The 21728-nt window shown below is 50.0% G+C and overlaps 3 protein-coding genes across 3 annotated transcripts; 2 read left to right on the top strand and 1 right to left on the bottom strand.

The window, feature by feature from the left end:
* Positions 1-6003: 6003 nt before the first annotated feature.
* On the bottom strand, positions 6004-7539 carry LOC118476805 (uncharacterized). Its single transcript, XM_035966580.1, has 3 exons — positions 7195-7539; positions 6900-6978; positions 6004-6267 (listed from the first exon to the last, which is right to left on the bottom strand). The coding sequence occupies exons 1-3, from the start codon at positions 7537-7539 to the stop codon at positions 6137-6139; spliced, it is 555 nt and encodes a 184-aa protein (XP_035822473.1). The 3' UTR covers positions 6004-6136.
* LOC103650640 (SNF1-related protein kinase regulatory subunit beta-1) lies at positions 7527-10755 on the top strand. Its single transcript, XM_008676206.4, has 4 exons — positions 7527-7761; positions 9178-9362; positions 9448-9610; positions 10133-10755. The coding sequence occupies exons 1-4, from the start codon at positions 7588-7590 to the stop codon at positions 10445-10447; spliced, it is 837 nt and encodes a 278-aa protein (XP_008674428.1). The 5' UTR covers positions 7527-7587; the 3' UTR covers positions 10448-10755.
* A 169-nt stretch (positions 10756-10924) lies between these two features.
* Positions 10925-12767, top strand: LOC103650639 (SNF1-related protein kinase regulatory subunit beta-1-like). Its single transcript, XM_008676205.3, has 2 exons — positions 10925-11181; positions 12543-12767. Exons 1-2 carry the CDS (start codon positions 11008-11010, stop codon positions 12618-12620), a joined length of 252 nt encoding a protein of 83 aa, XP_008674427.1. The 5' UTR covers positions 10925-11007; the 3' UTR covers positions 12621-12767.
* Positions 12768-21728: the final 8961 nt, after the last annotated feature.

Below are 21728 nucleotides of genomic sequence, written 5' to 3'. Positions count from 1 at the left end.
AGGAGTCCCTTGGTGACGACGATGTTGGCGGCGTCCTCGTCGGAGGAGGAGTCGGTGGAGCTCTCGTCGGAGTCCCACTCCCGGCAAACATGGGCATCACCACCCTTCTTCTTGTAGTACTTCTTCTTCTCCTTTCTTCTCCCCTTCTTGTCGTCGCCCCTGTCACTGTCACTAGAAATAGGACATTTTGCTATAAAGTGACTGGGATTACCACATTTGTAGCAAACTTTCTTGGAGTGGGGCTTGTAATCTTTCCCTCTCCTTTGCTTGAGGATTTGACGGAAGCTCTTGATGATGAGCGCCATCTCCTCGTTGTCGAGCTTGGAGGTGTCGATGGGTGTTCGACTTGGAGTAGATTCCTCCTTCTTTTCTTCCGTCGCCTTGAATGCGACCGGTTGTGCTTCGGACGTGGAGGGGTCGTCAAGCTCGTTGATCTTCTTTGAGCCTTTGATCATCAATTCAAAGCTCACAAAATTCCCGATTACTTCCTCGGGAGTCATTAGTGTATATCTAGGATTGCCATGAATTAATTGAACTTGAGTAGGGTTAAGGAAAACAAGTGAACTTAGAATAACCTTAACCATTTCGTGGTCATCCCATTTTTTGCTCCCGAGGTTGCGCACTTGGTTCACCAAGGTCTTGAGCCGGTTGTACATGTCTTGTGGCTCCTCCCCTGGGCGAAGTCGGAAGCGACCGAGCTCCCCCTCGATCGTTTCCCTCTTGGTGATTTTGGTCACCTTGTCTCCTTCGTGCGCGGTCTTTAGCGTGTCCCAAATCTCCTTGGCACCTTTCAACCCTTGCACTTTATTATACTCCTCTCGACTTAGAGAAGCGAGGAGTATAGTTGGGGCTTGGGAGTTGAAATGTTGGATTTGGGCCACTTCGTCCTCATCATAATCTTCATCCCCTACGGATGGTACCTGTACACCAAACTCAACAACATCCCATATACTTTTGTGGAGTGAGGTTAGGTGAAATCGCATCAAATCACTCCACCTAGCATAATCTTCACCATCAAACGTTGGTGGTTTGCCTAATGGGACGGAAAGTAAAGGTGTATGTTTAGGAATGCGAGGATAGCGTAGGGGGATCTTACTAAACTTCTTGCGCTCATGGCGCTTAGAAGTAATGGATGGCGCGTCGGAGCCGGAGGTGGAAGGTGATGAAGTATCGGTCTCGTAGTAGACCACCTTCCTCATTTTCTTTTTCTTGTCGCCACTCCGATGCGAGTTGTGGGAAGAGGATTTCTTCTCCTTCCCCTTCCCCTTGTTGCGGGACTCTTCTGATGAAGCCTTCCCGTGGCTTGTAGTGGGCTTGTCGCCGGTCTCCATCTCCTTCTTGGCGTGATCTCCCGACATCACTTCGAGCGGTTAGGCTCTAATGAAGTACCGGGCTTTGATACCAATTGAAAGTCGCCTAGAGGGGGATGAATAGGGCGAATCTGAAATTTACAAACTTAATCACAACTACAAGCCGGGTTAGTGTTAGAAATATAATCGAGTCTGAGAGAGAGGGTGGAAAACAAATCGCAAGCGAATAAAGAGTGTGATACGCGGATTTGTTTTACTGAGGTTCGGTTCTCGCAAACCTACTCCCCGTTGAGGTGGTCACAAAGACCGGGTCTCTTTCAACCCTTTCCCTCTCTCAAACGGTCCCTCGGACCGAGTGAGCTTTTCTTCTCAACCAATTGGAACACAAAGTTCCCACAAGGACCACCACACGATTGGTGTCTCTTGCCTCAATTACAAGTGAGTTTGATTTCAAGAAAGAATGAGAAAGAAAGCAATCCAAGCGCAAGAGCTCAAAAGAACACAACAAATCTCTCTCACTTATCACTAAAGCTTTGTGTGCAATTGGGAGAGGATTTGATCACATGGGTGTGTCTAGAATTGAATGCTAGAGCTCTTGTAAGTAGGTGGAAGGTGGAAAACTTGGATAACTTGAATGTGGGTGGTTGGGGGTATTTATAACCCCAACCACCAAACTAGCCGTTTGGTGAAGGCTGCAGTCGACGGGCGCACCGGACAGTCCGGTGCGCCAGCCACGTCACCAGGCCGTTGGGTTCCGACCGTTGGAGCTCTGTCTTGTGGGCCCGCCTGGCTGTCTGGTGGTGCACCGGACAAGTCCTGTAGACTGTCCGGTGTGCCACCCACGCGTGCACTGCTCCTCTGCGTGCGCAGGCGCGCATTTACTGCGTTGCAGTCGACCATTGGCGCGAAGTAGCCGTTGCTCCGCTGGCTCACCGGACAGTCTGGTGTGCACCGGACATGTCCGGTGAATTTTAGCAGAGCAGAAATCCGAAGCTGGCGAGTTCAGAGTCGCTCTCCTCTGGGGCACCGGACACTGTCCGGTGGTACACCGGACAGTCCGGTGAATTATAGCGAAGCGCCTCTGAGAATTCCCGAAGGTGCGAAGTTTAGCTTGGAGTCCCCTGGTGCACCGGACACTGTCCGGTGGCACACCGGACAGTCCGGTGCGCCAGACCAGGGCACACTTCGGTTGTCCCTTGCTCTTTTTGTTGAACCCTTTTCTTGGTCTTTTTATTGGCTTTTTGTGAACCTTTGGCACCTGTATAACTCATAGACTAGAGCAAACTAGTTAGTCCAATTATTTGTGTTGGGCAATTCAACCACCAAAATCAATTAGGAAAATAGGTGTAAGCCTAATTCCCTTTCAACAACAAAACGATCAGAGACCCCCAACTCCTCAGCGGCAGTACCTATTTTTCTCTTCTTACTGGCCGGGGCAGCCTCCCACGAAGGGCATTCCTCAGCCACAGCCGCTGGCTTTTTCCCGCAGCGATCGACAGCTGCAGCAGCGTCGTCTCTAGGGTAGCCACCATACGACAAACGGTTTAACTCGAAGACACGATTCAAGCAACATTGGATCCACGAATATCCCAACTCCGCAGACTCTCCGTCCTTGGTGCATACCGCCCTACAATCCTCACAGCCCCATCCTCCACTTCACGCACGAACGCGGCTGGGTCTTGGCCGCGCAGATCCAAAGCGAAGGCCGGACTTCGCACCAGCTACTAGCCCAGGGTAGGCATCTGGCGAGGGCATACTTTGCCAAGCACCCAGCCATGCGCCAAGGGCCACACTCCATAACCAATGAACTCCTCAACCAAATCGCGCCCACTGCTCATGCGGGCAGCGCACCAAAGAGCCCCTTCGTCCTCCGCCACCTCAAATGGTGGGAATGTCACATAACAGTGGGAGCACATCACGGCCGCTGGGAGCCCTGGCAGGTCTTCGACTTCGCCTCTCAAAACATAAAACCAATAATCCCACCAGTTGCCCCACTTGTTGTGAGCACAGGGAACTAAGTCCACGACTTCCGCCGAAGTCTTCCTGGTCCTCGACGTGAAGGTGCACGATCCAAATTGTGCAATCTTACTTTCGATTTTTCTCTTTTGCCAGTGCAGACAATAATTCTTGGCGAAGACCTCTACGGAAGGCTGACCGCCGTACGAAGTCACCGCCCAGACATACTTCGCCAGGGCCACCACGGCGTTAGGTGTCAGCTAGTGAACCTGGACGTCAAACCTTTGCAGGACCTCCACCACGAAACGATGCGCAAGTAGGCGAAGGCCGGATATGAAGAACGCCTCAAACACGACTAACTCGCCCTTAGGCTCGGGAATCTCTTCCGCCCCCGGGACGTGCCCAACACCGTTCCCAAAGTACCCCAACTGCTGCATATCCTGCACACGAACCGAGGAAATCCTCGAAACGCCGAACTCCACCGTGTGGCCCGGCTGTAACTCCACCGCCGCCAAATCGCTCAAGGTATCTTCGGACGACGAATCGCCCAACGGCGCATTCGCAGCAGATGAGGAAAAAGACAACATCGCTACATACCGTCGGCGGCGGCGCGCGGTTTGCTTGACGCGGGCCAGATCTCTGATGCAAAGGAACAAGGAGGGCAGGCGAGCGGGCGAGCGGTTTCAAAAGTTTAGGGTTTCCCGGCGCGCGCAAAGGTAAGAGACAGCCTGAGTCGCGCCGCCCTTTTTATACACACGACGCGGCGCTTCGAGAAACCCGCAGTCCAACAGTGCCACGTCCATCAAAGGTCACCTCAAAACCCCTGCGGGACCACTTCGAGCGAGGGCAGCGTCTCCACCATCTAGCGACGTCTTCGGCACCAGATGACTCAGTCGAACTGGTCCCTCGGAGGGCAAATGTTGGGGCGAAGGCGAAGACGCTACCCTTCGCTCGATGCCTTCGTCGCCTCGCTCCACCAACGACGCCAAGGACGCTGGTCCGATGAGGACTTCGCGACTGGACTTCGCGGGCGGCCTTCGCTCTCACCCATCGCGAGACGAAGGCAAGACTCCGACGATGTGTGCTAGCATCACGTCCTCATTGGGTCCGGAAGCCCAAGTGGGATTCGGCCCATTATAACGGGTCCCGCAGGGATAAGCGTGTTACGGGCCTCATCTGTAATAGCCTTTTCCGTAATGACGGACTGTAGCCTCCCCTTGGGGGAATATTCTGAGGATACTCTGGGTTCCCGAGGGCATAAATGTCCTTGTTTCATGGCGGTAGGCACTCGGGCACCTATAAATACCCCAGTACAGTGCCCTTGAGGGGCAGATTAACAGAGTTATTGCTATTCCCCGTTGAACTTTGCAAACATTCTCTTCACCCTCCCGGTGGATTTACTTGTTCGCCTGAACGAGTATCAACAAGAGCGCTTTGATTTTCCCATGGCCCAACCACCCTAGGCCTGAAGTCGCCTCTTCAAAAGAAGAACACGGGCAAAAATCCACACCTACAAGTAGGAGCCAAAGAAAAATCAAAGCGCTCATAGCGTTTATGAACTGGATGCTGCTTGGTGGAGATGGGCTCCAATGAGAAGAAAAAATGGCACGCGGTGGGGGGCGGACGACAGCGTGAGGTGGATCCAACTCACACCTAATCTCAAAAAGAATATCATTACGTGAGGTGGGGGCGGACGACAGCGTGAGGGGACCGACGGCTTCGCGAGAAATCTAGAGAGAAGGGTCTGGACAACAGCATGAGGTGGATCCAACTCGTAGACGCTTGTGATTATTTTGGCGACGTAGACCATCCCAGAGGCTGAGAATCCCCGTAGCTTTTAATACTTTAGATGTCCTTCTCCGTTAATAAATTTGGTTGCCTCCTAAAATCTGAAATCTTTTCTAATAGTGAAAGTAAGATATAAGAGGACAAGCTACTCCTCAATAGAATATTAATACTTACTAATAAGGCGCGCGTAGGAAATAGATAGTAATAAGAGCTTGTTTGAGACTGTTCAGCTTCACAATTTTCAGCTTAGCTTTTATCTGCTTCACTATAGAGCAGGTTGTTCAGCTTCACAATTTTCAGCTTAGCTTTTATCTGCTTCACTATAGAGCAGGTGTTGTGCTCCTCGTGCATACAAAATAGTTAGTAATAAAAGCTTGTTTGGGACTGTTCAGCTTCACGATTTTTAGGTTAGCTTTTATTTGTTTCACTATAGAGCAGGTCTTTGGTTTAGAGGTTAGCTATAATTTCACGAATTTGTAGATTTAATCGAAAAGGTTGTTTATGCTCTTGATGATGTGTTGAACCATGGTTTAGAGGTTAGCTATAAATACATTTTTAGTATAGTATGTGTGCCCTGCCCGCGTGTAGTGCCCTTCGGTTGCGTTTGGTTGTAATGACAGGATAGGACGAGACGATCCCTCAAATAAGGTTGTTTGGTTCAGGGTCAGAGGTTGGGACAGACATATCCCAGTGTTGTCGTCAGTTATCCCTCAAAATTAGAGTGACGAGAGACGATGTCAGAGAACATCTCTGTCCTGGTTATTCCGCAACCAAACGCACCCACTAGAACCTGAGCGCTTATCCATCAAACGCATGAGATAGAGGATGAAAATACTCTGAGTAGAACCTAAGCGCTTAGCCATCGACGCGTGTGGTCAGCCGGAAACATCTTCAGTTCTTCACGGAGGGAAACAACTGAGTTACTGAGACAACATGCTGATAGCCGCTGAACAAAGGACACATGTATTTAGCTCACACCATCTTCACGGAGGCAAAACGACTAATACTGGTATCCGATGATATGGGATTCGACGGTGAACGAAAAAAAAGTGAGTTGCGTGTTTTGGGTGTCCATTTTTTCGTCAGTCAAAGATTTTTGAATTCCTATTACTGAATTTATCAAAATCCGATGGTGAAAGATCGTACTTTGCCAACATGAACCAGAAGAAGAATATAATATGTGAAAATTTAGGTGCCTCTATCCCAGCTGAACCTGTAGCAATATGAAAGTGAAAAAAAACCGTTAAGAAAGAGAGAGAAGCAGACCGAAAAAGGCACATGATTCCTATAATAGTGAAACAGCGATATCTAGATGGATTGCCGCATGGAGAAGAATTAGGATTCCTTAAAAGAAGACAGCTTTTAGATGGATTTCAGCAGCAACATGAATAGGAAAAAACGTTAAGGGCTAGTTTGGAACCATATTTTTCCAAGGGTTTTTTCGTTTTCCCAAAGAAAATTAGTTTATTTTCCCTTGGGAAATTGAAAATCTCATGGAAAAATACGGTTGCCAAACTAGCTCTAAGAAAGAGAGAGGGAGAAGAAGAGGGGGAAAAACGCATAATTTCTATAATAATGGAACCACGATATCTATTACATGGATTGCAGCAGGGAACAAAAGGTACATATTAGCTTGTGAGCACTAAAAACATCAAGAAAGGGAAAGAAAGAAAGAAGCAGAGTGGGAGGAAAAAATAGGAGGCATGTATCAGTTTAAAAATCATTCGACATTGGTGACATAACACAGACGTAAATGAAGGGGTGAAAGGAATGTGGAACCCTAGCTTTAGCTGGGCAGTAAAAATGAGGATGCATAAAAACAAAGAAATCATATTTAAGCCGCACCTGAAAGGAGACATTGGTCAGTAGTCGGTGCGTGCTCTGGTCGAGTTCTGAGAGAAGACGCTAGCAAAATCCTGACAAACTGCACAACTAAAAATGCCAGGGCCAAATTGTCGGTGAATTTTCTGAACATGGAACTACTAGAATATGCTAGGACCTAGGAATTAACTCCCGAGACTAGCTACACACAAGAAAAAAATCACTCTTGGAACAAGCCCCACAGAAGTAAAGTTAGTTTCGGAATCATTCCAAAGAACAACCCACGGAATATGCGAGGGCGGCGAGCGGGGAGGCGCACCCGAGCCTCGCGAGCGAGAACGACGCCGAGGAAGCGGAAGAGGGAGACGGGGTTGGGCGCTGGAGCTGCGACGCTGCGCGGGCACGAAGACCAAGCATGGCTACCCTGCTGAGGAACTCCCTTCGCGCTGCTGCCGCTGCCGAACCAGACGGGGGAGGACCGAGGAGCACGCCGGGCCGGCTCTTCGTCATACGATGGGCCGGGCCTTCCGATCCTTCCTTCGTCGACCCAAAAAATGTTATGGGCTGAGAAGAAATAGAAAGTGAGTCCACGAACTCTAGCACTCCGGGCGGAATCGTGTGATGCATGCATGCACGGCACGGCACGAGAGAAGGACACACGCATCCCACGGCAGGCGTGTGTCTCTGTGGGGATCCCCAAGCCAGACCAGAGATGGGCAATGTGAGCGGTCGAGCGGAAGACCTCGTGGACGCCGACATTGATGACGGCAACAACATGCGACGTGCCTCTTCCTCCTCTGCGGGCTACGTCCGGGGCGGTGGGTCATCATCATCCCCGCCGGCGAGCCCGCCGAGGCCGCATTCACCGCGGATGTTCGTGCCCCAGGTCAGATCTCCGATGATTACGCCTCACCTCCTCGAATTAGAATTATTAGCCTCGGCCGGCGGTTCCCCATCGGCACGACGCACGTGTGTGTGGTCGATCTCTTGGGATTTACATCAGGCGTTCGTTTGGCATGCAGTGTTTTTGTTTTTTTGTTGTGCGCTGGTTTAATTTGGCTGAATGGCTGCTAGTTGAGGGTGCGACGAGCTCAGAACATGCATGATGATGCGCCAATGTCATTAACTACCTCATCATCTTACCCATCTTAATCTTCATATTCAAACTCTACTATGTAAAAAGAGCAATCTACAGACCAAAACAGAGTTTTGGATGACCATATAGATGAAGTTTTGGACATGGTCTGAGGGCATGTTCGACACTATATAATATGAGGTCTATTGAGGGGTATCTAAAGGGCTAATTAAAAAAATACAGGAGATTGGCTCTTCTTGAAGAACCTGTCTCTATACAACCTTTTTACATATTGTCTTTTAACTGCATTTATGATATAGGGACTCAGAATTCTATCATATAATTTGTTAATTATCTCTTACACTTAGAAAACCGAACCACCATCTCATGGTTGTACATGTCCTGATAGCGTGGGTTTTCTAGTAGTTTTATATGCATTACTCACTTGTATGTCCTTAGTTTATTTTAACTCCAACAAGGTCCCTAAAAATAGTGTCTTCATAATTAAAACCCTGCATCATTTAAGGTCCCTCAAAATAATGTCTCCATAATTAAAACATTGTATCATTTAAAGTGTTTAAGACATTTAAAATAAATTAGAGTCCAATGATTAAGTCTTAAATCATGTATTTTAGAAAATAAATAATATTATTAGGAAAGAAAAAGTTGAGGGTGATGCAAAAAAGAAGAATATGATAGTAAGCTAGGATTTAGTATATTTGAATCACTTTATGATTTGTTCTACTTTTTATAAAAAATATAAAATAAAACATCGTTGAAGCTATTTTTATAAATCGAACCTTATATTTGCATTGAAGATATTGTACTGATGTAAGACATTGTTGGAGATGCTCTTAGATTTTTTTCGTAGGGAGAGTAGTATGTTAATATGAGATGGTGTGTGTCCTATTATTATTTTCGTTGCAAGGAAAATTAAGGCTAGTGATATTATATTCTTTAACGTGAACTGTAACCTCTTGATTGGCTAAAATCTAGCTTTTATTGATGTTAATGATATTATAGATTGTACATATACACGTGGGCATTGATATTTGTGTTATTCAGATTTTGGTGGAACAATGCAGCTTTGCTGATTCATTAGCAAATTTTCCAAGGCCTGCTTAGTACTTTATGTTTCAGTTGTAGCATTCTAGCTCATAACATGCATGATTCTTCTACCTATCATTTTTTCCCTGGCAAAATGAACCAGAGTATTCAATATTTCAGAGTCCTGTAACTCCATTGCAAAGAGCTACAGAAGTGTCTCCTCCGGTGTTCAACCAGATATTGATGAATCAACAGCAGGAGGATTCTGATGGCCCGCCTCAAAAGAAAATTCCCACGTTGCTCACGTGCACTCTTGGAGGGAGGAATATCTACGTAGAAGGATCATGGGACAACTGGACATCAAAGTGTGTTTCCGTTTTCTCCCATACCTCTAAAACCTATCAATAGAAGAGAGTTTATTCTTACTGCTGATATATACGTACATGGCAGGAAACTAGTTGAGAAATCCGGAAAAGATCACACCATTCTATTGATGCTTTCATCTGGAGTTCACCGTTATAGATTCATTGTAGATGGAGAAAGAAGATTTATACCTGACCTTCCCTGCGAAACTGATAATGTGGGTCAGATTTTGAACCTAGTAGATGTCCATGTAAGTGTTCCCTCTTTCACACTGAATATCTAACTCCACTTACTGATTGTTTGGATTTGAGCTTTATTAAACTCAGCATGCTCTTAGAGGGTGTTTGGGACTGCAGCTCCAATTTGAAGTTGTAGTTTATAATACTCGATCCGTTCCAAAATATATTTCTTTCTATCCCTATTTTTCTGTCCACATTAATGATAATGAATGTATACATGATATAATAGCTGGTCAAGTCCGTTTATCTGAATGTTGTATTATAGTCATCCTCTGTTGATTATTACAGACCAATAAACTGAAACTAATTACTCAATGAGAGAGAAACCCAAATTAAACGAAATCATAGTTTAGGCTTCCAGACTGTTATGGGAAAAGAACCGAAAAAATACAACTGTGGGGAGGCCATCTGTAAAGAAAACATCGTGTTTCAATTTTACCAAGTTGATTGCTCACTGCATGTACCTTCCTTTGTGGCAAAACTCCGCTGGCTAGCTGTTGCATGTAATCTTACTCTTGTTTGTAATCATGCAGGACTTCGTTCCTGACAGCGTGGAAAGTGTATCTGAGCTCATGGCCCCTCCCTCCCCGGACTCCAGCTACGGTTTCCATGTTCCCGGCGAAAAGGAGTTCTCCAAGGAGCCTCCTCAGCTGCCGGCCCAGCTCTACCTCGGCGTGCTGAATTCTCGGAGCACTGAAGAAGGCTGCGCGAGGCCGAGGCACGTCGTCCTAGACCATCTCTACATCGAGAAGGGCTGGGGCGCACATCCGTTGGTGGCCCTCAGCTACACCCACAGGTTCCGCTCCAAGTACGTGACCTGCGTCCTGTACAAGGCCATCGAGCGGTAGCCTGACCATTGCTGTGTTGTGGGCCGGCAACTATAGCTAGATGTGGTGGACTTAGCATTTCATTCAGGTTTAGAAGTCTCTCCTGCATAATTCGTTCATCTGCTAAACTAAAGAGGTGGGTGCAAATCCATGTGAATCTTGTTTTTTAGCTGCTAGAGCTTACATATTGTTATTATTATTCGATTGTTTTCTTGGGAGATAATTGTAAACTAGTGACTAACGTGCGCCTAGCGCGCGTAGTTTGCATGATTTTGTCAAAGTTGTGCGTATAAAATAAGAGAGTATTATATATAAGGATATTTTTGGCAGTGGCAAACATCGATACGAAGATACATATACAATCTTGATAGCATTTTTCAGTTGTTTATCATTGGCTAAGTAGAGAAGAAATATAAAGTGAGTCCACGAACTCTGGCACTCTGGCCGGAGTCGCGTGATGCATGCGTTCGTGTGTCGGGGTTGTTAAGTCCCTGGTGCATGCACGACACGGCACAAGAGAAGCACGCACGCATCTTGCGGCAGGCGTGTGTCTTCGTGGGGATCCCCAGGCCTGGCCAGAGATGGGCAACGCGAGCAGCCGGGCGGAAGACCTCGCGGACGCCGACATCGACGACGCCAACAACGTGCGCCGTGCCTCTTCCTCCTTTGAGGGCTACGTCCGGGGCGATGGGTCGTCATTATCCCCGCCGACGAGCCCACTGAGGCCGCATTCACCGCGGATGTTCGTGCCCCAGGTCAGATCTTTAGTGATTACGCCTCGCCTCCTCGAATTCGAATTATTAGCCTCTTTCGGTTGTTCCCCATTGGCACGATGCACGTGTGCGTGGTCGATCGCTTGGGATTTGCATCGGGCGTTAGTTCGGCATGGAGTGTTTTTGGTTTTTTGTTGCACACTCGTTTAATTTGGCTGAATGGCTGCTCGTTGAGGGTGCTACGAGCTCAGAACATGCATGATGATGCGTCAATGGCATTAACTTTTTCATCATCATACCCAACTTCATCTTCATATTCAACTCTACTATGCAAACAACGCAATCTACAGTCCAAAACAGAGTTTTGGATGACCATATAGATGAAGTGTTGGACATGGTCTGTAGGCATTATCGACACTATATAATATGAGGTCTCTTGAGTGGTGTCTAGAGGACTAATTGAAAAAATACAAGAGATTGACTCTTCTTGAAGAGCCTGTCTCTACACAAGTTTTTTACAAGTTGTCTCTTAACTGCATTTATGATCTAGGAACTCAGAATTATATCATATAATTTGTTAATTGTCTCTTACACTTAGAAAACCGAACCACCATCTCATGGTTGTACATGTCCTGATAGCGTGGGTTTTCTAGTAGTTTTATCTGCATTACTCACTTGTATGTCCTTAGGTCATTTTAACTCCAACAAGGTCCCTCAAAATAGTTTCTCCATAATTAAAACCCTACATCATTTAAAGTGTTCAATACATTAAAAATAAATTAGACTCCAACGGTTAATTCTTAAATCATGTATTTTAGAAATAAATAATATTATTAGGAAAGAAAAAGTTGAGGGTGATGCAGAAAAGAAGAATATGATAGTAAGCTATGATGTAGTATATTTGGATCACTTCATGATTTGTTCTATTTTTTATAAAAATCTATAAAATAAAACACTGTTGAATCTATTTTTATAAATTGAACCTTATATTTGAAGATAGTGTACTGATTTAAGACATTGTTGCAGATGCTCTTAGATCTTTTTTTAGGGAGAGTAGTATGTTAATATGAGACGATGTGTGTCCTATTATTATTTTTGTTGCAAGGAAAATTAAGTCTAGTGGTATTATATTTTTAAAGTGAACTGTAACCTCTTGATTGGCTAAAATCTAGATTTTATTGATGTTATCAATATTGTAGATCGTACATATACACGTGGACATTGATATTTGTGTTATTCAGATTTTGGTGGAACAATGCAACTTTGTTGTTTCATTAGCGAAATTTCCAAGGCATGCTTAGTACTTCTATGTTTCAGTTGTCGCATTCTAGCTCATAACATGCATGATTCTCCGACCTATCATTTTTCCCTCGCAAAATGAACTAGAGTATTCAATATTTCAGAGTCCTGTAACTCCGTTGCAAAGAGCTACAGAAATGCCTCCTCCGGTGTTCAACCAGATATTGATGAATCAACAATAGGAGGATTCTGATGGCCCGCCTCAAAAGAAAATTCCCATGTTGCTCACGTGGACTCTTGGAGGGAGGAATATCTACGTAGAAGGATCATGGGGCAACTAGACATCAAAGTTCCGTCGGACCAAATATATATGTGTTTCCATTTTCTCCCATGCCGGTAGAGATGTAAACTCTCGTGGATGACGCTGGTATTTTTACCGAGGTATCCGGAATCACGCAAGGTTCCGACTAATCCTCGTTGGTGCCCCTACGCAAAGGGAAGCCCACGCGAGGGCCAAGCATCACGGTCGAGTAACTCCGTAGAGAGCCGCGGGCCTTCTCCACGCGCAAGTGGTGCTCCGCTTCCGGCTCCTCTCGGACGCTTTCCGCCGTCTCCATTATCGAGCTTCCGACCGAAACGTCGTGGGCCTCGTTCCCTCCGGTACATGGTGGCGGCCGTGACACAAACTCGGTTGTCATGGTCTCGCAAGACTCTCGCCCCGCTCGGTACAATTACAATAGCACACGCAAGAGCCGAGGGGTTGTGTGGTTTTTCTAAACTCACTCAACTAACTAGAATTCGTCTAGAGCAAGCGCTAATGCGATCTAACTAACCTAAGCACTTCGTGAAGCACCTACACTAATCATCGAGTGATTCTATTAAGCACTTGGGTGTTTGAGCACTTGGAAATGTCTATAATATGCCTTGGTATATTGCTTGGGCTCCCACACCTCCAAATGGTCAGTTAGGGGGTATTTATAGCCCCTCCCACAATTGTAGCTGTTGGACAGAAGCGGCAGCTTTCTGTCCACGAGCGCACCAGACAAGCATTGTTCAGTGTCCGGGGAGCTGGCCACGTCAGCCGACCATTGGAGTCTGCAGCAGTCGACCGTTGGATCTGACCGTTACCCAGACTGTCTGGTGCACACCGAACAGTCCAGTGCTACATCCCGGGGCGCCTGGTTGCGGGCCCCTCTACGCAGACTGTCCGGTGCACACCGGACATGTTACTGTTTGTTGTGCGGTGCGCCACCAGTGCGTTGGCTGACTGCCCACTTCATGGATTTTTTCGCTATTTCTTTGGGCTTCTTTTGTTCTTGAGTCTTGGACTTTCATGCTTCTTTTATGTCTTCTTTGAGGTGTTGCATCCTCAGTGTCTTAGTCCAATCCTCTTCGCATCCTATGAACTATAAATACAAATACTAGCAAAATATTAGTCCATAGGTTATGTTGATCATCAAACACCAAAATCCTTTTAGCCAAATGGCCTGGGGTCCATTTTCCTTACAAACTTCTATACATAACATATAGGACTCTAAAGGGATTCCTCTTGTTGATGTAGATGTTGGATATTTTGCTTGTTAGCTTTTGTTTTTGCTTATCCCCGGTCTTCGCCTTGCATTGGTAAGACTTGTGGCCTTCCTTGTGGCATAGCCTACAAATCACAATTTCTCCCTCCACGGGCTTGTTCACCTCCGCAGTGGTGTTATCCTGAGGAGATTGGATTTGTTTGGCTTTGCCTTTCTTGTCATACAAGGTCTTGCCAAGGTGAGCCACCTCTTGCTTTAATTGCTCATTCTCTATTGCAATCTCATCCGAACATGTTTCTATAACAACGTTCTTAACAATAACTTGATTGCAGGGGTTAGAATCATCAATTAAATTAAAACAAGAAGTAAAAGCATCTTTCTTAATAATTTTAGGTATTTCAACCAAAGATACTCCTAAGACGCTACCAATGTTTTCTAGCTTAATAGTTAGCTCATTGTTATGTATGCTAAGAATTTCCATCTTCCCTAGCAAGTTTTCAATGGCTTCTTGAGAGCTAGTTAATTTAGCCTTAAGTTTTCATTTTTTAATAAGGCCATCATTGGTAGCTCAGGATGGAGCATTTGAGAGCACCTAGAGGGGGGGTGAATAGGTGATCCTGTAAAAACTTGAAACTTAATCCACAACACTTGTGTCGGCGTTTCGAGACCGGGGGGTCCCTCGGGCCGACGAGTGAGTGTCGCCGCGTGCCCCAGCCCAGATGGGTCGAGCGCGAGGGCGAGCGCGAAGGGGGGAAGGAGCGAGGCGGCCGGAGACCGGCGTGAGAGAGGTGGGAATCCCGCGGCCTTCGTGTTCGTCCCGCGCCCAGGTCGGGTGCGCTTGCAGTAGGGGGTTACAAGCGTCCACGCGGGAGAGTGAAGCGAGCGGCCCCAAGAGAGCGCATGTCTCGTCCTCGTCCCCGCGCGGCCAACCCTCTCTAAGAGGGCCCTGGTCCTTCCTTTTATAGGCGTAAGGAGAGGATCCAGGTGTACAATGGGGGTGTAGCAGAGTGCTACGTGTCTAGCGGGGGAGAGCTAGCGCCCTAAGTACATGCCGATGTGGCAGCCGGAGAGATTTTGGCACCCAGCTGGTGTGATGTCGTGGCCGTCGGAGGAGCGATGGAGCCTGGCGGAGGGACAGCTGTCGGAGCGGTTGGGTCCTTGCTAACGTCCTCTTGCTTCCGTAAGGGGGCTGAGAGCCGCCGTCGTCACAGAGTACGCGGGGCGCCATCATTGCCTATCTGGCGGAGCTAGCCAGATGGGACACCGGTCTTGTTCCCTGTGGCCCGAGTCAGCTCGGGGTAGGGTGATGATGGCGCCTCCTGTTGACGTGGCTGGCCTGCGCCCTAGGTCGGGCGATGCGGAGGCTCCTCCGAAGCCGAGGTCGAGTCTGTCTTCCATGGTCGAGGCCGAGTCCGAGCCCCTGGGTCGGGCGAGGCGGAGGTCGTCGGCAGAGGCCAGGGCGGAGTCCGAGCCCTGGGGTCGGGCGAAGCGGAGTTCATCGCCTTCTGGGGCTGAGCCCGAGTCCGAGCCCCGGGTCGGGCGGAGCGGAGTTCGTCGTCTTCTGGGGCCGAGCCCGAGTCCGAGCCCTGGGTCGGGCGGAGCGGAGTTCGTCGTCTTCTGGAGCTGAGCCCGAGTCCGAGCCCTGGGTCGGGCGGAGCGGAGTTCGTCGTCTTCTGGGGCTGAGCCCGAGTCTGAGCCCTGGGTCGGGCGGAGCGGAGTTCGCCGTCTTCTGGGACTGAGCCCGAGTCCGAGCCCTGGGTCGAGCGGAGCGGAGTTCGCCGTCTTCCGGGACTGAGCCCGAGTCCGAGCCCTGGGTCGGGCGGAGCGGAGTTCGCCGTCTTCCGGGACTGAGCCCGAGTCCGAGCCCTGGGTCGGGCAGAGCGGAGCTCGTCGTCTTCTGGGGCTGAGCCCGAGTCCGAGCCCTGGGTCGGGCGGAGCGGAGTTCGCCGTCTTCTGGGACTGAGCCCGAGTCCGAGCCCTAGGTCGGGCGGAGCGGAGTTCGCCGTCTTCTAGGACTGAGCCCGAGTCCGAGCCCTAGGTCGGGCGGAGCGGAGTTCGCCGTCTTCCGGGACTGAGCCCGAGTCCGAGCCCTGGGTCGGGCGGAGCGGAGCTTCCTATGGTGCCTTTGGCAGGGCCTGACTGCCTGTCAGTCTCACTCTGCCAAGTGACACTGCAGGCGGAGTGGCGCAGGCGGCGCTGTCCTTCTGTCAGGCCGGTCAGTGGAGTGGCGAAGTGACGGCGGTCACTTCGGCTCTGTCGAGGGGCGTGCGTCAGGATAAAGGTGTCATGCCACCTTTGCGTTAAATGCTCCTGCGATTTGGTCGGTCGGTGCGGCGATTTAGTCAGGGTTGCTTCTTAGCGAAGGCAGGGCCTCGGGCGAGCCGGAAATATGTTCACCGTCGGAGGGGGGCCTCGGGCGAGACGGAAATCCTCCAGGGTCGGCTGCCCTTGTCCGAGGCTAGGCTCGGGCGAGGCGTGATCGAGTCACTCGAATGGACTGATCCCTGACTTAATCGCATCCATCAGGCCTTTGCAGCTTTATGCTGATGGGGGTTACCAGCTGAGAATTAGGAGTCTTGGGGGTACCCCTAATTATGGTCCCCGATAGTAGCCCCCGAGCCTCGAAGGGAGTGTTAGCACTCGCTTGGAGGCTTTTGTCGCACTTTTTTGCAAGGGGACCAGCCTTTCTCGGTTGCATTTTGTTCCGGTGGGTGCGCGCGAGCGCACCCGCCGGGTGTAGCCCCCGAGGCCTCGGAGGAGTGGTTTCACTCCTTCGAGGTCTTAATGCCTCGCGTAATGCTTCGGCTGGTCTGGTTGTTCCCTCATGCGAACTGGCCGTAGCCCGGGTGTACGGTCGGGGCCCAAGTTCTCGGGCTGGTATGTTGACGCTGTCAACGGTTCGGCCGGAGCCGGGTTTGCGAGAGCAGCCCCCGAGCCTCTGCACAGGGCGAGAGGGCGATCAGGGACAGACTCGGCTTTTTTACATACGCCCCTGCGTCGCCTTTCCACAAGGAGGAGGGGGGAAATCGCCATGTTGCCCTCGATGGGCGCCGAACATGGTGTCTCCAGTGTGCTGCAAGCGGGTAATCCGAGTGGACGTCCGTGCCCCGTTCGTTAGGGGTCGGCTAGGGGCCCAGAGGCACGCCCAAAAGTACCTGCGGGTGATCTGCCGGACCCGGTCCCCTGGCGACGGGGTCCGAGGGCTCGATGCCTCCCTCTGATGGGATTCCGTTACAAGATCGCTCCCGCTGGTCTCGGAAATGTCCTAGGGTACCTCGGGAGCGCAGCCCGAGCCTTGGTTATGTATCGAACGTACCCATGGTCATCCCTCGCTCGGCGTCTGAGGCGGCTGTGAACCCTTCGGGGGCCAGCCTTCGAACCCCTGATCAGTAATGGGCGCGGAGCCCGAGTAGCCTGAGGCGGCCGTGGAACCCTTCGGGGGGTCAGCCTTCGAACCTCTGACCAGTAGTGGGTGTAGGGCCCACGCGATCTGAGGCGGCTGTTGAACCCTTCGGGGGGCCAGCCTTCGAACCTCTGATCAGTAAGGAGGCTCGGAGCCTGGTTCCTTCACGGGGAAGGATCCTTTTCGGGGTATCCCCCTTTCCCGGTCCCTGTTGCAAGAGATAGAGAAAGAGGAAAAAAGGAAAAGGATACGAAATCGAACGACGCGGCGTACCTTTTTTGGCGCGGTCATTACGGCGAAGGCGAAGCGTCGCCCGCTGCTCCTGCCAGAAGCGTCGCCTGTCCCGCCGCGGAGTTAATGCGACGGGGCGAGTGGTTGGCGGGGCGGCCGTTGCGCGTGCGCGAGCCGTTCGAGGAACGGATCACGAGTGTGTTGTTTTCACGCCGTGAGAGGGGGTTCTCTTACACCCGGCGGGGACGGAACCAGAGTTCCGTTTGTAATGGCATTTTGAATGCCAGTGTTTTTGTTCATTATGGCTGTCGAGGCCTGAACATGTATGTAATTTTGGCACGGAGCCGTGTTTTTTCCTCATTTTCGAGCACTAAGACTCGCCTGTTGATTATCTGAACCGCTTCACCAAGCATGAGTCGCCCCGTGTCAAGGTGACGAGTGAGGTATCCGTATCCCGGAGGCGTAGGAGTCCCTCGGCTCGGTCGACCTTGTTGTCTGAGGCTCCTCTAGCTTAGTTAAAGGGACCCCTTGGCCGCTCTTCGACGAGCCGAGGCCAGGGTAGCGATATCAGCATGAACAGAGGCGGAGTTGGCTCGAAAATGAAACCTGGTTGGCCGGAGCCTAGCCGGGTTGTCCGTTAGCGGGACCGACGCTGGAGTTGACCAGCCGAGGCCTCGGGTCAGGCTGGCGCCCTTGGAAGATGGTTGGCCGAGGCCCCAGGGGTAACCGGCCGAGCCGCCTGCTCGGGCCGGATTCCCGGAGAAGTCCCTGGCAGCGATTGCCCCGGCGTGGCGATGACGTCGTCCTCCAGAGTGGAGATCCTCGTATCGCGTCGCCGTCCGAGGCTAGGTCGGACCTCGCTGAAGGTGTCGTCAATGCCGAGGGTGCTACTGCCCCCTTCCAGCGTCAAGACCCGAGCCTGCAGGATCAGAGTGTCTTGTAGCGTGTGCCTTCTGCGGCTGCCGAGGCCAGAATACACACCCTCGCTGTGTTGTAAAGCTGCATCTCCTTTCCTCTTGTTTCGAGTATCTGGACTTTTTTGTCGGTAATAGGGATGTTTGTGCGAGCGAGAGTTGCTTCTCGCGGAAGGTGATGAGTGAGGTATCCATATCCCGGAGGCGTGGGAGTCCCTCGGCTCGGTCGGCCTTGCCGCTTATGCGCACTTTCACCCGTCCATGAGGCCCTGTCACCGACTCAGTCGAGAAGGCTCGAAGGATCGCTTCGGCAGAAGAGCTTCCGAACGTGAAGACTTGTTCGGTCCGCGGAATCACTTTATCCGAACGCGAGTTACTTATCGCAGAAGGTGATGAGTGAGGTATCCGTATCCCGGAGGCGTAGGAGTCCCTCGACTCGGTCAGCCTTGGCTGCTTACGTGTACTCCGTCGTTTTCAGGATCCACTTTTCGAAGTAGTCAGAAAGCACGAAAGATATTCTGGCAGAAGAGATCTTTTTTCGAGGAAAATTTCAACGCAGAGGGGGTTCCCCCCCTTTTAGCCCCCGAGGGAGGGTCGGGCTTTGCCGAGGCGAGGCCGACCCTTCCTTGATGACTAAACTTTGCATGGGTGCGAGGTATATGAACAACTAGAAAACATCTTAAGGGTAGAAGCGACGTAGCTGTTGGATGTTCCAAGCGTTGCCGTAGACCTCGCCTTGACTGTTGGCCAGCTTGTACGTTCCGGGCTTCAGAACTTTGGCGATGACGAATGGCCCCTTCCAGGGAGGCGTGAGCTTGTGCCTCCCGCGGGCGTCTTGTCGTAGCCGAAGCACCAGGTCGCCCACCTGGAGGTCTCGGGGCCAGACCCCTCGGGCGTGGTAGCGTCGCAGGGACTGCTGGTACCACGCCGAGTGTAGTGAGGCCTTGTCCCGAGCCTCTTCCAGCTGGTCCAGCGAGTCTTCTCGGCTAGCTTGGTTGCTTTGATCGCTGTAGGCCCTCGTCCTCGGGGAGCCGTATTCCAGGTCAGTGGGCAAGACGGCCTCGGCCCCGTAGACTAGGAAGAACGGCGTGAACCCCGTGGCTCGGCTCGGCATTGTCCTCAGGCTCCAGACCACCGAGGGGAGTTCCTTCATCCATCGCTTGTCGAACTTGCTGAGGTCGTTGTAAATCCGAGGCTTGAGCCCTTGTAGAATCATGTCGTTGGCACGCTCTACTTGCCCATTCGACATGGGATGAGCCACGGCGGCCCAGTCCACCCGGATGTGGTGATCCTCGCAGAAGTCCAAGAATTTTCTGCCGGTGAACTGGGTGCCGTTGTCGGTGATGATGGAGTTGTCACACCCGGTTTTAGAAGGCAAACCGAATGCGAACCATGTACGTGCCAGGATCAGTTATTCACGTACACAGCAGTTACATAATATGGACATCATCACACAGTGCTCAAAATAGTATTAATAAGGGAAATAGTCGATTACATCATACGTCTGAGACGTCCATATAGTTCTTACAATAAATCAAAGTGCGGAAAAGAAACGTAGATAACCGCGGCCTTCACAGGCAGCCGACTGGGGGTTGCCGCTAACCCACACCTAGAACTCGTCGTAATCTTGGAACTCCTGGAAGTCTCCTTCCACAGCTTCATCTTCGCCTGAGCAGTGGTTGCAATGCTGACAACCTGGGGATGGGGGGGTTTGGTGTGTAGAGCAAGGGTGAGTACACATCAACATACTCAGCAAGTATCCTGTTTGGCTGTAGTGGACTAGCTGTATGTGGGGATAAGTCAAGCAGTTGCTTTTAGTTGGTCAGATTATTACTTACTAGTAGAAAGCCAAGTTTTAGCATTAACCCAAGTTATTAACCCGATGTACCCTTTCCAAACGGAAAGAATACCACTTACCAGCACCATAGTCATAACCAGAATCATCGATCTCATAACCACCTGTACCAAAGTATCTCTGATCAAGTACCACTAATCATTGGAGCTCCCTTGGCCGCTCATAACCGTGAGCACGGCTGATATATCAGTTTTCAAACACTCTGCAGAGGTTGTGCACTTTACCCACAAGCCGTGATTCCCATTCTGCCCGGAGAGAGCTACTCCCCATTGACCACTACCTAGGTGGCCTAGCAGGGCATCACTACGTAGCCTTTACAAAGATTCCCCGGGGCTGTAGCCACCCGTTAGGTTTCCTAAATGCACCGCACTCCTCCCCAAGGGGCGAACCCAAACTTGGCAGAGCGAGCCGCATACACCGAGCCCCATTGACGGCACGACGGCTAAGTGAACTACACCCCGGATCCTCTAATTATTCAGCTAAGGGCACCCCATTCCACCCTCATGGTTGCACTATTTTCCCGGGCGGTCATCCATAGAACAGGTCCTTACGGAGAGGCACTCGAGAAACCGCTCGAGCCCCCTTGATGACCACAAGCATAACATCATCATAAGAGAAGGGAAAACAGCGTATCATAGATATTCTCATCATGTTCATTGATTAGAGTTGAGCAATAGCATAAAGCTAAACAGTAATAATCCAACCCAAATAGGTGAACAAGGACATGGATAACAAAAGCTAGTCAATCCTTAGGCATAAATGTGTAAAGCGGGAGGTGAATTAAATAATGAATAGGACATAGATAGGTCAAAGGACACTTGCCTCCACCAACCGACTGCTGCTCAGGGGCTTCTCCTGCGAGCTCCTCGGGCTCTTCGACCGGATCGTTCTCTATGCGATTGCAAGCATACATACATTCATCCATTCAAATTGGGAAACAAACAGTACATCATACAAGGGAACAAATAAGGTGAATATGCATCAGGTATGACATTCGATATCGCACTCGTTATGGTTAGAAAGAAACGGGAAAAGGTCTCGCGGGGGGGTTGAAGCTTATGCACTAATGATTAGTTACAATTGGTTCTAACAAAAGAATTCAGTTATATGCACTAATGGAAACCTAGTCGTTTTTAGTAGATCAACATTGGACTGGATAAACAATTAATTGTATGAATAGCTAGCATAACGAAATTCTAAATTAAGTTTCCTATTCCAATAACATGAACAATGATTAACCTACCTAAAATAAAATAAGTAACAGTAATGAAAGAAAATAAATAAAAAAATAAAATAAAAAAAGGGGGGGCGGTTGAACCGGCCAGGGGGCGGTTGAACCGGCCAGGGGGCAGGGGCGGGGGCGGCCGAGCCGGCGGCGCGCAGGGGCGGGCGGGCGGTTGGGCCGGGGCCGGGGCGGC

The sequence above is a fragment of the Zea mays genome, chromosome 3 (genome assembly GCF_902167145.1).
Source record: "Zea mays cultivar B73 chromosome 3, Zm-B73-REFERENCE-NAM-5.0, whole genome shotgun sequence".
Classification (NCBI taxonomy): domain Eukaryota; kingdom Viridiplantae; phylum Streptophyta; class Magnoliopsida; order Poales; family Poaceae; genus Zea; species Zea mays.
The sequence above is the reverse complement of the archived record's forward strand: the minus strand, read 5'-3'. Positions and strand labels throughout refer to the sequence as shown.

Bases quoted from the DNA above. Each gene is read 5' to 3' on its own strand.
- LOC118476805 (XM_035966580.1), bottom strand. From the start codon at position 7,539: ATGCGTGTGTCCTTCTCTCGTGCCGTGCCGTGCATGCATGCATCACAC. The intron at 6,979-7,194 runs GTGCGCCTCCCC...TTAGTTGTGCAG, and splicing joins TTCTCGCTCGCGAGGCTCGG to TTTGTCAGGATTTTGCTAGC. The intron at 6,268-6,899 runs GTGCGGCTTAAA...ATATTGCTACAG, and splicing joins TGACCAATGTCTCCTTTCAG to GTTCAGCTGGGATAGAGGCA.
- LOC103650640 (XM_008676206.4), top strand. From the start codon at position 7,588: ATGGGCAATGTGAGCGGTCGAGCGGAAGACCTCGTGGACGCCGACATT. The intron at 9,363-9,447 runs GTGTGTTTCCGT...CGTACATGGCAG, and splicing joins TGGGACAACTGGACATCAAA to GAAACTAGTTGAGAAATCCG. The intron at 9,611-10,132 runs GTAAGTGTTCCC...GTAATCATGCAG, and splicing joins TGAACCTAGTAGATGTCCAT to GACTTCGTTCCTGACAGCGT.
- LOC103650639 (XM_008676205.3), top strand. From the start codon at position 11,008: ATGGGCAACGCGAGCAGCCGGGCGGAAGACCTCGCGGACGCCGACATC. The intron at 11,182-12,542 runs GTCAGATCTTTA...TCAATATTTCAG, and splicing joins CGCGGATGTTCGTGCCCCAG to AGTCCTGTAACTCCGTTGCA.